A 16,312-nucleotide genomic window follows, 5' to 3' on the forward strand; every position below is an offset into this window, starting at 1 on the left:
GGTTTTCTATGGGGATTTGTTTCTAAACTGGGCGGTTCCCGAGACACCTGTCATCAGAGAGCACTTAGACAGAAAAGAACAACTCAACTTCAGCATCTTATAAGTACTGAAAGGATTAAGATTTTTTAATAGAAGTCATTTACAAATCTGTTTAACTTTCTGGAGCCAGTTGATATAAAAAAAAAGTTTTTTTCCTGGATAACCCCTTTAATAAATTTTTTTTTAAATAAGAAGAATAAAATGTATCTAGTAGGGTTTGCATGCCAGAGCCATTCATTTTTACATTTTGAGCTTACAGGTACATTCACATATAGATAAACTCGGAGCAGGTTTTGTTACCATTCAATTCAAATGGTCCGCGGAAAATCTTCAATAGCGGCAGATTTCCTGCGGATCCATTAAAGTGAAGTGCCATTGTCCCTTCAAACAGTATTGAAATGACCAGTTAATACCTTCAACCACAAACTACATTGATATGTTACATGAACATAGTAGTTAAATTCTATTAAGTACTAAAAGCTTCTCAGAGATTCACTTTAAGGCTACTTTCCCACGTAGCGCTAATGCAGCGTATTTCACACTGCGCAAAATATGAAACCAAAAGAAAAAGAAACCACTTGAGAACGGACCATGTATAAACTAAAATGAGTTTTATTGAGAATAATATCAAGACATATAATGATTACACACACAGCATGGACAAACAAAAAGTGGGAACCAGGGAGCAGGGGGAGATAAAGCCCCGTTGGGTGAAACGCGTTGGAGGTCTGGTGGGTAACTGGGGAGCGGAGGGAGTCTCATTGTTTTATGCCACTATTATATCTGGTTTTCTCTGTGATCCGTTTTGTGTGCGTTTTTTAGATATTGGTCCTATTTACTTATGGCACGTTGCTGGCATTTTAAATTGTTCAGCACACTTGGACTCTATATATATTATTGTTACTTTCTTTTTATCTCCCCCTGCTCCCTGGTTCCCACTTTTTGTTTGTCCATGCTGTGTGTGTAATCATTATATGTCTTGATATTATTCTCAATAAAACTCATTTTAGTTTATACATGGTCCGTTCACAAGTGGTTTCTTTTTCTTTTGGTTTCATATTTAGAGTATTTACCACAGGACCCTATATATCTATGAGCATATCTCCTCCCCCCTTTTTTGGTGTTTTGACTGCGCAAAATATGCTGCGCATTTGGAAATACGCTGCGTTTTCTGCAGTGAGCATACACAGCCGGCGGCAGCCCTGTTTGCTCAGTGAGGTTTGGGGCCAAGGCCGTGCGCTGACAAGCCTGTGATGCACAGCCCCGTCCCCAAACTTCACTGAACAAACAGGACTGCTGCCGGCTAGCCCTCTGTGTATGCTCAGTGCAGGATATGCAATGTATTTCCCGCTGCGCAGCACATTTTGCACGGCGTGAAATACTCTACGTTAGAGCTACATGGGACTGTAGCCTTAATATTCCAGAACAGAGAATCTTAAAACCATCTATTATATTGCGGACTGTTTATTTATTATTAGTGGTATCTAAGCCGCTTCACCCCCACATTCCTCCCCATGTCAGTATACAGGACCATCAGTCACTGTGCTCCAAGTGGCCCATAGGCTATGTTTACTCGGTGGAAAACCCACACTGAACATTTGTATGGACATTCCACAGCCAGCAAAGCGTCTGCACAACATGCCAGTGCTAGGACCGCTTGGAAATGTGCCATCTCATAGACAGCAATGCATTGCCTTGTGGAATCTGCAAAAGGAATAGACATGTCTATTCTTTCTGCTGACTCTGGAATCTGGATTTCGGTGGCAGAAATATCTGCGTGGGATTTCTGCCATGTGAACAGTGCAGCAGAATCCTATTAAAATCACTGGGAGTCTGCTGCAGCGGAATATCTAAGCAGAATTCCGCATGGAAATTCCGCTATGTGAACATGGTCTTAAAGTCTGAGAACTTGCCTAGCCCAATAGGTAGCAACACACAGGAGGATGCAGGAGCCTATCATTGCTGCTTTAGGCTATGTTCACACTGCAGAATTTCCGTGCTCAGATTCCATTCTACCAGAAGATTTTTCCGCAGAATGTGCACTGAATTTATGTGGAATTTCTCAACACACAGATTCCAGACTTCAGTGGGGGATAGTGACATTAAGCAGATCTGAAACCAAGCTGCAGAATCTAACCCAACTTGCAAACAAATATGGTGAAGTTTTTTATTTTTTATTTTTTTAAAGGAATCAGATCTGTTTTTCTAATGCTGGATAACCACTTATAACTCATATTCTTAACATAGCTTATAGTATCTGTCATATCAGTTCCACTCCTTCTCAACTCTATCTTTTATAGTTAATATTATATAGTTAACTCCTAGCAAATATATATATTTTATTTAATTTTTTATGTGAACTTTTAACACACAGTATTTTATACTAAACCACCACAGAAAACAAAGACTTGACTAATAGACATGCCAATATTCAGAGATGATATGCCAAAAATGTACTACACCCATTTTATCTACATAGTCAAAGTTTACTCCTATACTACACAGCCAACATTTTTTTTCTAATTATCCTCAGCTCTTATTTAGGCAGGGTTCATTCTACAGAATCTCTGGCCAGATATTCCGAGAGGACTAAGCTAACATTGTCAGCCCCATAGACAGCAATGTATTTCACTTGAATTCCGCCAAAATAATGACCAGAATCATTCTTTCGGTAGCAGAATTTCAGTGGAAGAACGTCCGACTCTGGAATTCCATAGACTGCACTGTGCAATAAAATCCGATTGTCAGCAATGGGATTCTGCTGCGTCAAAATTTCCGAGCGTGATTTCTAAGCAGAATTATGCTTGGAAATTCTGTAGTGTAAACCTAACCTGAAAGCTCTATTACACAGGATGCCTATTGGACAAAAAGGGTGATATGGCCCTGTGTAATAGGGCCATTGTGCAGCTGACAAACAAGCAAACACTCGTACGTCGGCAGAGTGCTTCATTTCGACAGGTTATTCCTCCCTACTATTTATCAAAACTACAGCACCCCTGCCCTCATCATAGTTAAGCCTAACAAATGATCTGGGCTGGGTTCACATCTTGCAGCTCATTAGCAGTACCTGAACTAATTAACGTAATTTACGTAATTTAAAAAAAAATTGCTGCTAAACTTTGAAGCCATCTAATTTTTTCAAAAGTAAAAACATGTCTTCTTTATGATGCCAACATAAAGTAGACATATTGTATATGGGAATCAATATATAATTTATTTGGAATGTCCATTTTCCTTACAAGCAGAGACCTTCAAAGTTAGAAAAATGCTATGTATCAATGAAAATTTACCACTAACATAGAGTATGATAAGTAAAAACATCCCAGAGTTATTAATGCATTAAGTTGCACAGGTCAGATTTGCAAAAAAAATGCTCAGGTCCATCTGGGGATAAGATGTGTGATCACGGGGTCCTGCCGCTGGGGACCCCCGCAATCTCTCCTGCAGCACCCACCTGTCATCAGCCTCACAGAGCAAAGATCGCTCCGTGTCTGGTGACTCACAATATCCTTTGGATAGGGGATAAGATGTCTAGGGCCAAAGTACCCACTTTAAGGTGAAAATTGGCTGCATCCTTAATGGGGTTAAACCCACTTCACATTTTATCAAGGTCTACTGGCATGCTACTAAGTTTATAGATCTTCATACACCTTTCTTTCATAGTTTTGTCTGGCTTTAACAACTTTTTGCAACTGACCTCACATTTTGCGATAGAATTCTATTATGACCCATGGGTTCTGCGATGCAGCCTTGATTAGATATATTGTAATTATTTTATTGTCTCTTCTTTTTCCATACTTCTGTATGATCCTGTTTATATTTTACACGTATATGTATTTCTCTTGGAAAAACTGTTCAAAACTTTATGTTAACAGATATATATCTATATCTGAAAAAGAAATGTATGGACAAATTCCATATGGAAATAGCTGCTTGAGCAAGGGAATGTATAAATATATTGATATAAATATTGGTATAAATATTGTATACTATTCCTCCTTCCTTCCTTTTCCAAGTGTTAACAACAAACAAATAGGTTCGCTGTTCCTAAAAATATTCCTGTGTCCTGTCTTAAATAAAACTATGCTATTTGTCCAAACTTCAAGGTCTAGACTAGTGTTGAGCGGCATAGGCCATATTCGAATTCGCGAATATTCGCGAATATATGGACGAATATTCGTCATATATTCGCGAATATTCGCGTTTTATTTTCGCATATGCAAATATTCGCGTGTGCGAAAAATTTACATATGCGAAAATTTGCATATATAAAAACCCGTACAAGCATAAATTTGCATATGCACAAATTCGCACACCAGTCTCACACAGTAGTATTAGAGCCTTCTTTACACTACACAAGCTGGAAGCAGAAAGGTATGATCACTGTGATGTGAACTGTGAAAAAAAAAAAAAAAATGAATATTCGTAATTACGAATATATAGTGCTATATTCGCGAATATTTGAGCAACACTAGTCTAGACACACAGTATAACATAACACTTCACCGTGTACGTATGTTATCTGTCCACGCCTCTCTGCCTATCTTAGTCCACAATATAATACAATCCTACTAAAACAAAAACACAAAGAAATAAAATAAAAAATAAAATAAAAAACAGTCAGGCCGGGCTCGCCAATGATAAAGGATGTATTATTAAATAATAGAGGGGATATAAACGGGTATCCTAATGATAAAGGATATCGGGAAATTTATAAATGAATAAATAAATAAAAATTGTCTGTTTCAAATATCTGGATTCAGGACAAATATCAGCTGCTATGTAAGGTACTGTATGTAGGGATATGATTGATAACATTAGAATACAAGGTTAAATATTTACTACTCAGAACAACTTTTGTACTCGTTCTGTTTGTATTGAGCATAAGTTAATGCCAAAAAGCTGTCTGGTTCGAGCAGCGCTGTAGCAAGGCTTTGTTTCACCCAGGTCAAATGCAAAGACTTATTAGCCCTACCCTAGCTGTGCCTCTGAACTACATCGGTAATTCACTCTTTTCTGAAAATACATTTTTATTAACCCCTTAAGGACATAGCCACGTTTATTTTCCATTTTGATGTGACATAAACAAATATGATGATTAAAACGTTTAGTTAGCTCAAATTCTCTTAAAATACAGGATTTCATTTTATCAATTTTTATGATAGAGGGAAATATAAAGTTGGTCATTAAAATTTTTGCTGTATATGAAGTTCTAAGAGCAATAAATGAAATATGAGATGTACATATAAGAAAAACAATTTTCATTTTCTTAACCTAATTTGTTATTTGGTTTCTGTTTCTGATTAATTCCACTATAATATGCCTCGTAAATGTGTTAATAGTGTGAGTAATTTTTGTTATGCGTGCAGTGAAGTGATTCTTGCGTCTCAGAAATGTAAATTGACTTCGTTAATAAACACAGCATATTACCATTACCTGAGCTGTAAAGATGAGCACCACAATTTTGCTTTAATATATGTGCAGTAAATCTCTGTGGTCTATGTCTTTCGCCATTCCCATGACATGGCGAGAAACTTCAAATCTTGTCAGTGATTGTTATTTCTACATCAAAGATGCCCCAGAAGTAGAATACAAAAAAAAAAACCAACAAAAAAAACGCTCTAGTGAATAGTTAAATAGGTAAGAGTCTGAAGGGAAGAGTTCTGTACACACATATATACTGTATATATATATATATATATATATATATATATATATATATATATATACATACATAAAAATATCTTTGAATGAAGAGGTAAGAAAATGTTTCTGGTGTCATATTCTTGTTACTAGACCCCACTTTGGTTAGGATTGACTATTTTTCTAAACAAAAGAGCCAACTTTCACTTTTTTTGTAGACCAGCGTAATCACCCGTGTAAAAGGGCTCTAAGGCTGTGTTCACATGTTGCAGCTTATTTGCAGTACTGCAACTGATTAACACATTTTTTTGCCCTGTTTTACCACAAATTACTGAAATCACGGTTAAAATGACACATGTTTCCTTGAATTACATAATTGTGGAAAGAGGTGTCATTGTTACCTCAATTGAATCATTTGTGGCAAAAACACATTTGGAAATTAGTTGCAGTTCTTTTTAGCCGCAGCGTTTTAAAGGGGTACTCCGGTGCTAAGACATCTTATCCCCTATCCAAAGGATAGGGGATAAGATGCCTGATCGCGGGGGTCCCGCCTCTGGGGACCCCCACGATCTTGCACGCAGCACCCCGTTAGAATCAGTCCCCGGAGCACGTTCGCTCCGGGTCTGACTACTGGCGATCACGGGGGCCGGAGCATTGTGACGTCACGGCCGTGATGTCACAATGCTCCGGCCCCCGTGATCGCCAGTAATCAGGCCCGGAGCGAATGTGCTCCGGGGACTGATTCTAACAGGGTGCTGCGTGCAAGATCACGGGGGTCCCCAGCAGGGTCCTTTGAACAGGGGATAAGTTGTCTTAGCGCTGGAGTACACCTTTAACACAGTCTAAGGGAGCACTTCTTAAAGGGGTACTCCGCTCCTAGAGATCCTACCTCCGTGTTCTCTGTGCAACAACCAGCGTTAATTTAGAACGCTGGGTGTGGGCGGCGGGGGGATTGTGATGTCATGGCACGCCCCCTCAATGCAAGTCTATGGAAGGGGGCATGGCGTCATAGTGGGTCGTGCCGACGGCTAACGATAGTTGGGACCTGTGGCTAATACCGGACATCACCAAGCGCGGTGATGCCTGGTATTAACCCTTTTGATTGCCGCATCAAGTAAAAAAAAGCATTCCTGGTAGCTCAGTCGGGCTGATTGGGACCACCGCGGTGTCCTGATCAGCTGTCAGGACATGAGGAGGGTCTTTACCTGCCTCCTCATTGTCCGATCACCGAATTCACTGCTCCGTGTCTGAGATCCAGGCAAAATGGCAGTTTTTTTTCAATTTTGTCCCACAAATATATATTTTTTGTTTCGCAGTAGATTGTTGGGTCAAATGACTGAAGTCATTACAAAGTAGAAATGGTGGTGCAAAAAACAAGCCATCACATGGGTCTGTAGGTGCAAAATTGAAAGGGTTATGATTTTTAAAAGGTGAGGAGAATAAAACGAAAGTGGAAAAACACTGAGTCCTTAAGGGGTTAAAATCATTGTTATTTTTCAGCACATTGTTCTGAGCAAGGAAAGTAACATAAATCTAATGCTATGTTGGTGCACAGTGGTCAGGCACTAGTTTTTCCATAGTAGAAAGGTTCTCCAGGTCCCATGATGGAGTGGACTGATAAAGGAAAGATCCTATCTTGTGGGCTGATGATGGGGTCTTAGGTGAGATAATATGATTGTGTGTTTGATTGTTTAGGTTGTATTATTAAAGCAGTCAATCTAATATGCTTGTCAGGGGTTAAAAAAGAAAAATGCTGTGAATTATACTTTTCCTCTTTTTTTCTTCAAAAGTTAGTAAATGCATAGGGGAAAGTAATGTGTTATTTCAAATTCTTATCTAGATGTCCCCAGGTGTAATAGCGCTTGGATAGTGAAGAGTTAAGTGTGTCAATGCTAACATTACTGGAGAAAAATAATAAATCACAGCTACAAAGATAAGCTAAATAAATAGTGTGAATGCATGTTTTATAGCATTTGATGCTGACATAGCTTGGAAGACAGCGTTCTGTGTGTCTTTGGCCTTTGCTGGCAATCCAAAAGTATATGTAGCTTAGATTTTACTTACATTCAGATCATTTTAGTTGTTATTTTGTAACAAAACACATTTCTTTTTTGAAACTTGTTGGTATCAGGACATCTTGGGCATTAGCTACAGTCAAATAGTATGAATGCTTAACCTCCTTTCAGTCTTGTTGAGTTAAAAAAGCACTCTAGGTTTTTTCCTGCCATACCATGCACACTTATCATAACTATTCTGACTATGCCATCTGTTTAACCCCTTAAGGACGCAGGATGTAAATGTACGTCCTGGTGCGGTGGTACTTAACGCGATGTGTCATGCGCGGCTGATCCCGGCTGCTGATCTCAGCCAGGGACCCGCCGGCAATGGCCGACGCACGCGATCTCGCGGGCGTCCGCCATTAACCCCTCAGGTGCCGGGATCAATACAGATCCCGGCATCTGCGGCAGTGCGCGATTTGAATGAATGATCGGATCGCCCGCAGTGCTGCTGCGGGGATCCGATCATTCATAACGCCGCACGGAGGTCCCCTCTCCTTCCTCCGTCCAGCTCCCGGCGTCTCCTGCTCTGGTCTGTGATCGAGCAGACCAGAGCAGAAGATCACCGAAAACACTGATCTGTTCTATGTCCTATACATAGAACAGATCAGTATTAGCAATCATGGTATTGCTATGAATAGTCCCCTATGGGGACTATTCAAGTGTAAAAAAAAATGTAAAAAAATGTAAAAGTAAAAAAAAAGTGAAAAATCCCCTCCCCCAATAAAAAAGTAAAACGTCCGTTTTTTCCTATTTTACCCCCAAAAAGCATCAAAATTTTTTTTATAGACATATTTGGTATCGCCGCGTGCGTAAATGTCCCATCTATTAAAATAAAATGTTAATGATCCCGTACGGTGAACGGCGTGAACGAAAAAAAAAAGTCCCAAATTCCTACTTTTTTAATAAATTTTATTAAAAAAAATAATAAAAAATGTATTAAAAGTTTTTTATAAGCAAATGTGGTATCAAAAAAAAGTACAGATCATGGCGCAAAAAATGAGCCCCCATACCGCCGCTTATAGGGAAAAATAAAAAAGTTATAGGTCATCAAAATAAAGGGATTATAAACGTACTCATTTGGTTAAAAAGTTTGTGATTTTTTTTAAGCGCAACAATAATAGAAAAGTATGTAATAATGGGTATCACACTAGTCTGTGGATGAAAATATAAAAGAGTTATGATTTTTAGAAGGCGAGGAGGAAAAAATGAAAACGTAAAAATTAAATTGTCTGAGTCCTTGTCACGATTCGGCTTACAGGTTGTGGATCCACTGTGTCAGCGAGGGATTGGCGTGGACTGTGCCGGTGGACCGGTTCTAAGTGGCTACAGGTGTTCACCAGAGCCCGCCGCAAAGCGGGATGGTCTTGCTGCGGCGGTAGCAACCAGGTCGTATCCACTAGCAACGGCTCAACCTCGCTGACTGCTGAGAAGGCGTGGGACAGAAGGACTAGGCAGAGGCAAGGTCAGACGTAGCAGAAGGTCGGGGCAGGCGGCAAGGTTCGTAGTCAATATGGATAGCAGGAGATCAGGTAACACAGGCTTGGACAACACTAAACGCTTTCACTGGCACAAGGCAACAAGATCCGGCAAGGGAGTGCAGGGGAAGTGAGGTATTATAGCCAGGGAGCAGGTGGAAGCTAATCAGGCTAATTGGGCCAGGCACCAATCATTGGTGCACTGGCCCTTTAAGTCTCAGAGAGCTGGCGCGCGCGCGCCCTAGAGAGCGGAGCCGCGCGCGCCAGCACATGACAGCCGGGGACCGGGACGGGTAAGTGACTTGGGATGCGATTCGCGAGCGGCGCGTCCCGCTATGCGAATCGCATCCCCGCCGGCAATGTCAGTGCAGCGCTCCCGGTCAGCGGGTCTGACCGGGGCGCTGCAGGGAGAGAGACGCCGTGAGCGCTCCGGGGAGGAGCAGGGACCCGGAGCGCTCGGCATAACAGTACCCCCCCCCCCTTAGGTCTCCCCCTTTCTTTGTCCGGCAACTGCTTCACATGGGACGAGGACACCGGGAGTGATTGTAGGGTTTCCTCAAAGGCAGGCAGTACAGCAGGAGTGGGAATGGGGAGGGAGGGCAGAGGGTGAAGCTTGGCACGGGGCAGGGTGTCACCAGGACGGGGGCCATGAGGAGGCAAGGCACAGTCCTGATAAGCCTTGGGGGGACCAGGTGTAGGAGGAGGCACTGAGGCTTGCCTGACAGCACTGGGAGGGGAGGAGAGGCATTTCTTGTGGCAAGCAGAGCCCCAGTTCTTGATCTCCCCGGTGGTCCAGTCAAGGGTGGGAGAATGAAGCTGGAGCCATGGCAGACCGAGGAGGACTTCAGAGGTGCAGTTGGGAAGGACGAAAAATTCAATCTTTTCGTGATGGGGTCCAATGCACATTAAGAGGGGTTTTGTGCGGTAACGCACGGTGCAATCCAATCTAACTCCGTTGACCGCGGAAATGTAGAGCGGCTTGACGAGACGGGTCACCGGAATGCAGAACTTATTCACCAAAGAATCCAGAATAAAATTCCCAGAGGCACCAGAGTCCAAGCAGGCCAAGGCTGAGAGGGAGGAGTTGGCAGAAGGAGAAATCCGCACGGGCACCGTGAGACGTGGAGAAGCAGACTTCGAACCAAGAGACGCCACACCCACGTGAGCTGGGTGCGTGCGTGCGTTTCCTAGACGTGGAGGACGAATAGGGCAATCCACCAAGAACTGTTCGGTACTGGGACAGTACAGACAAAGATTTTCTTCCCTACGGCGATTCCTCTCTTCCTGGGTCAGGCGAGACCGATCCACTTGCATGGCCTCCTCGGCGGGAGGCACAGGCGTAGATTGCAAAGGATACTGTGGGAGAGGTGCCCAGAGATCTAGGTCTTTTTCCTGGCGGAGCTCCTGGTGTCTCTCAGAAAAACGCATGTCAATGCGGGTGGCCAAATGGATAAGTTCTTGCAGGTTGGCAGGAATCTCTCGTGCGGCCAGCACATCCTTGATGTTACTGGATAGGCCTTTTTTAAAGGTTGTGCAGAGAGCCTCGTTATTCCAAGATAATTCGGAAGCGAGAGTACGAAATTGGATGGCGTACTCGCCTACTGAAGAATTACCCTGGACCAGGTTCAGCAGGGCAGTCTCGGCAGAAGAAGCTCGGGCTGGTACCTCGAAAACACTACGGACTTCAGTGAAGAAGGACTGGACTGTGGCAGGATCATTGCGGTCCAAGAGCGGTGTGGCCCAAGACAAGGCCTTTCCAGAAAGAAGGCTCACTACGAACGCCACCTTAAACCGTTCTGTAGGAAATAGGTCCGACAACATCTCCATATGCAGGGAACATTGAGACAAAAATCCACGGCAGAGTCTAGAGTCCCCATCAAATTTGTCCGGCAGGGACAAGCGGAGGCTAGGAGCGGCCACTCGCTGCGGAGGAGGTGCAGGAGCTGGCGGAGGAGATGGTTGCTGCTGTAGCAGTGGCAGAAGTTGCTGTAACGTGGCGGTCAACTGCGACAGCTGCTGTCCTTGTTGGGCAATTTGCTGCGATTGCTGAGCGACCACCGTGGTAAGGTCAGCGAGACTTGGCAGCGGCACCTCAGCAGGATCGGCTTACAGGTTGTGGATCCACTGTGTCAGCGAGGGATTGGCGTGGACCGTGCCGGTGGACCGGTTCTAAGTGGCTACAGGTGTTCACCAGAGCCCGCCGCAAAGCGGGATGGTCTTGCTGCGGCGGTAGCAACCAGGTCGTATCCACTAGCAACGGCTCAACCTCGCTGACTGCTGAGAAGGCGTGGGACAGAAGGACTAGGCAGAGGCAAGGTCAGACGTAGCAGAAGGTAGGGGCAGGCGGCAAGGTTTGTAGTCAATATGGATAGCAGGAGATCAGGTAACACAGGCTTGGACAACACTAAACGCTTTCACTGGCACAAGGCAACAAGATCCGGCAAGGGAGTGCAGGGGAAGTGAGGTATTATAGCCAGGGAGCAGGTGGAAGCTAATCAGGCTAATTGGGCCAGGCACCAATCATTGGTGCACTGGCCCTTTAAGTCTCAGAGAGCTGGCGCGCGCGCGCGCCCTAGAGAGCGGAGCCGCGCGCGCCAGCACATGACAGCCGGGGACCGGGACGGGTAAGTGACTTGGGATGCGATTCGCGAGCGGGCGCGTCCCGCTATGCGAATCGCATCCCCGCCGGCAATGTCAGTGCAGCGCTCCCGGTCAGCGGGTCTGACCGGGGCGCTGCAGGGAGAGAGACGCCGTGAGCGCTCCGGGGAGGAGCAGGGACCCGGAGCGCTCGGCGTAACAGTCCTTAAGGCCAAATGGGCTGAGTCCTTAAGGGGTTAATTACAGCAAAGCTGCATCCATGTGTTTCATTACTATAATTGGGTAATGTGATCAACAACCTGACCTAAAGAAAATTACAGTGCTTAATGTGTCAGAGGAAGTGCTCTGTCCTAGGTCAGCTGTTTTTCAATGAACCACAGGATAACATCACCTATAAGATCTCTTCTGGTGGCTCACAGCCCCCTCCACACTATGGGGGAAATTTATCAAAACCTGTGCAGAGGAATAGTTGCCCTGTTGCCAATAGCAACCAATCAGATCGCTTCTTTCATTTTGCAGAAGCCTTGTTAAAAATGAAAGAAGCGATCTGATTGGTTGCTATGGGCAACTCAGCAACTTTTCCTCTGGACAGGTTTTGATAAATCTCCCCCTATCTGTATACTGCTGCTGTTGCTATGTGATCAGGATATATAGTAGTTATACACCTTTTTTGAGGCTGTGTTTTTACCACATTTTTTTCTGTCATATTTCTGAAATCTCAGAAGATTTCCATAAAACACCTCAATTATAATTATATGTCAAATCACTTTCACCTCATGTATATATATTATGTGAACGGACACCAACGCACTTAGGAGTCTTAGCAGTTTAGGCTGCTGGAGTCTAGCCAGGTGATTAGATCTTCAGGTGATTTTATTAGAGAGACTTCAATGATTAGATTCCACTTTCCCTCTCTGCAAAGTCAAAGGAGTCATGGGAAATATAGGCAGCATGAGAAAATCATTTCATTGAGGAAATAGAAATCAATATGTCTGAAAAGCCATGCCTGCCAAATCAGCTAAAACAAATAAGCACAAGACATACACCAGAACATCTAGATTATTTTCCAAAAATAGCCTATGCTGCATTCTAAGGAAAAAAAACTGAACGGAGTGCTTCTTTATTTCGGGAATGTCTAGACGATTTAGAAATGGTTTTTTGGAGGGCTTAGCACCAGTGCTTTGCAGAAGGGATTAGCCCTGAATAACAGGTCTTAATAAGTCTGAGGTACCTAGTAGTCCAACCCAGAAAATGTAGTTTGAAGAGTAATGCTAAACTTGGCTTTAAAGGCTTGGCTATGTTGAAAGTATCAAAAATATACTATTTGATGGATTCTGTATTTATCACAGACAGGGCTGCCATTAGGGGGGTACAGCGCGTATCCCAGAAAGGGGCCCGGAACCCCAGGCAGGCCTGGCCAGGCCCCACACTGCAACAATAGCCCAGGCGTGCAGTCGTCACTTTAATATACAGTTGCAAGAAACAGTATGCAAACCCATTGGAATTCTATGGATTTCTGCACGAATTGGTAATAAAATGTCATCTGATCTTCATCTAAGTCACAACTATAGACAATCACAGTCTGCTTAAACTAATAACACACAAAGAATTAAATCTTACAATGTTTTTATTGAACACACCATGTAAACATGTGCACAGTGCAGGTGGAAAAATATGTAAACACTTGGATTTAATAAATGGTTGAACCTCTGTTGGCAGCAATAACTTCAACAAACGTTTCCTGTAGTTGCAGATCAGACGTGCACAGCGGTCAGGAGTAATTCTTGACCATTCCTCTTTTCAGAACAGTTACAGTTCAGCAACATTCTTGGGATGTCTGGTGTGAATCGCTTTCTTGAGGTAATGCCACAGTATCTCAATCGGTTTGAGGTCAGGACTCTGACTGGGCCAATCCAGGAGGCGTATTTTCTCCTGTTTAAGCTATTCTGTTGTTAATTTACTGCTATGCTTTGAGTCGTTGTCCTGTTGCAACACCCATCTTTTGTTGAGCTTCAGCTGGTGGACAGATGACCTTAAGTTCTCCAGCAAAATGTCTTGATAAACTTGGGAATTAATTTTTCCTTCGATGATAGCAATCCGTCCAGGTCCTGAAGCAGCAAAGCAGACCCAAACCATGATGCCCCACCACCATACTTCACAGTTGGGATGAGGTTTTGATGTTGGTGTGCTGTGCCTCTTTTTCTCCACACATAGTGTTGTGTGTTTCTTCCAAACAACTCAACTTTGTTTTTATCTGTCCACAGAATATTTTGCCAGAACTGGTGTGGAACATCCAGGTGCTCTTGTGCAAATTGTAAATTTGCAGCAATGTTTTTTTTTTTTTTACAGCAGTGGCTTCCTCTGTGGTATCCTCCCATGAAATCCATTCTATTTTAGTGTTTTACGTATGGTAGATTCGCTAACAGGGATGTTAGCACATGCCAGAGACTTTTGTAAGTCTTAAGCAGATACTCTAGGATGCTTCTTCACCTCATTGAGCAGTCTGCGCTGTGCTCTTGCAGTCATCTTTACAGGACGGCCACTCCTGGGAAGAGTAGCAGCAGTGTTGAACTTTCTCCATTTATAAACAAATTGTCTTACCATGGACTGATGAACAGCAATGCTTTTGGGAGATACTTTTATCACCCTTTCCAGCTTCATGCTTAATCGTAGGTCTTCTGAGAGCTCTTTTGTGCAAGGCATCATTCACATTAGGCAATGCTTCTTTTGAAAAGCAAACCCAGAACTGGTGTGTGTTTTTTATAGGGCAGGGCAGCTGAAACCAACACCTCTAATCTCATGTCATTGATTGGAATCCAGTTGGATTACACCTCACTCCAATTAGCTCTTGGAGATGTCATTAATTTAGGGGTTCATATACTTTTTCCACCTGCACTGTAAATGTTTACATTGTGTGTTCAATAAAAACATGGTAAGATTTAATTCTTTGTGTGTTATTAGTTTAAGCAGGCTGTGATTGGCTATTGTTGTGACTTAGATGAAGATCATATCACATTTTATGACCAATTTGTGCAGAAATCCATATAATTCCAAAGGGTTCACATTCTTTTTCTTGCACCTGTACATAATGTCCCAGATTTATCAAACTGTGTGAGAGAAAAAATGGAGAGATTTTCCCACAGCAACCAATCACAGCTCAGCTAACGAGCTCTGGTAAAGTGAAAGCTGAGCAGTGATTGGCTGCTGTGGGAAAATCACTCTGCTTTTTCTCTCACACAGTTTGATAAATCTGGGCCAATGTGTGCCCTCACATATACTGTAACTGTACAATCAGAGATCATACCTGCTGCCACTTGGCCACCTGAGGTAGCGTAATGAATGTGCTGTGTGCAGGCACGTCCACCATAAACATGCGGAATGTTGAATGTTCATGATGTCAACTGACGTCATGGGGTATTAGGGAGTAGCGCCTGCAAGCTTTTGTCTGGATCCTGTTGTCGCCGGCCGGCTCCTTACATGACAGTGCGGCTCCTTACATGATAGTGCGCTCAGCCTATCACCGGCCGAGGTGGGACATCTCTGCAGCCGGTGATATGCTGACGTTCCTGTCCCCAGGAAGCCGCATGAGGATCAAGAGGCTGTTACCATAGCATTGGGGGAACGCAAGAAGGTGAGTCAAAGTTTATTTTGTTTATTTTTTCAGCCCGGGCACAGGAATATGTAAAATTCATCAGTACAGATGTCCTTTAACCCTTGCGGACCTATGACATACCTGTACGTCATGGGTGGCAAGGTGTTCCCGACCCATGACATACAGGTACGTCATGAACATTTTTGCCGCTACTCGCGGCATCCCGCAGCGCCCGGTAAGATGGTGGCTATCACTGATAGCCAGCCATCTTACCATGCGACCACGGGGGATTTCAACCCCCCCCCCCAGCGATCGCTGCTATCAGCTGGTCAAATCTGACTAGCTGATAGCAGCGTTTCGCTATGAAAATACTTAGCAGCGCGGTGTGTGAGTTCGGATCACGGGGATCGGGACACACACCGCTCTGCTAAGTGTCCCTGACCCGTCCCCCGGCGTCACTTACCCGTCCGAGTGGTGTCCCGAGCGGTCCCGGCGCGAGCGACGTCCTCCAGGCGGTCCCGGCGGCGCTGCGTCCCGGAGGTGAGTTTCCGGCAGCAGTGCGGCATCTTCATTGGCAGCAGTGAGATCGCCGTAAAGCGATCTCACTGCTGCCTCTGGGAGTTTCAAAACTGCAACTCCCAGCATGCCCAGACAGCCTTTGGCTTTCTGGGCATGCTGGGAGTTGTAGTTTTGCAACATCTGGAGGTCCTCAGTTTGGAGACCACTGTATAATGGTCTCCAATCTGTGCTCTTCCAGATGTTGCAAAACTACAAATCTCAGCATGCTCAGTCTGTCCAGGCATGCTGGGAGTTGTAGTTCTCTAACATCTGGAAGAGCACAGATTGGAGACCATTATACAGTGGTCTCCAAACTGTGGACCTCCAGATGTTGCAAAACTACAACT

General features: G+C 43.9%; 1 protein-coding gene across 2 annotated transcripts in view; it reads right to left on the reverse strand.

The window, feature by feature from the left end:
* LOC130304542 (17-beta-hydroxysteroid dehydrogenase 13-like) overlaps nt 1-16,312 on the reverse strand; it is a 59,773-nt gene that overhangs the window by 29,794 nt on the left and 13,667 nt on the right. The window contains exon 1 of one of the 2 annotated variants that reach the window (XM_056551941.1): nt 15,120-15,201. The exons of the other annotated variant lie outside the window; for it this stretch is intronic. Within the exon in view, the coding sequence (XP_056407916.1) occupies nt 15,120-15,188 (69 nt within the window). The 5' untranslated portion in view covers nt 15,189-15,201. Of the gene's footprint in view, nt 1-15,119; nt 15,202-16,312 lie in introns of those variants that run through there. 2 annotated transcript variants of the gene reach the window in all.

The sequence above is a fragment of the Hyla sarda genome, chromosome 1 (genome assembly GCF_029499605.1).
Source record: "Hyla sarda isolate aHylSar1 chromosome 1, aHylSar1.hap1, whole genome shotgun sequence".
NCBI lineage: Eukaryota > Metazoa > Chordata > Amphibia > Anura > Hylidae > Hyla > Hyla sarda.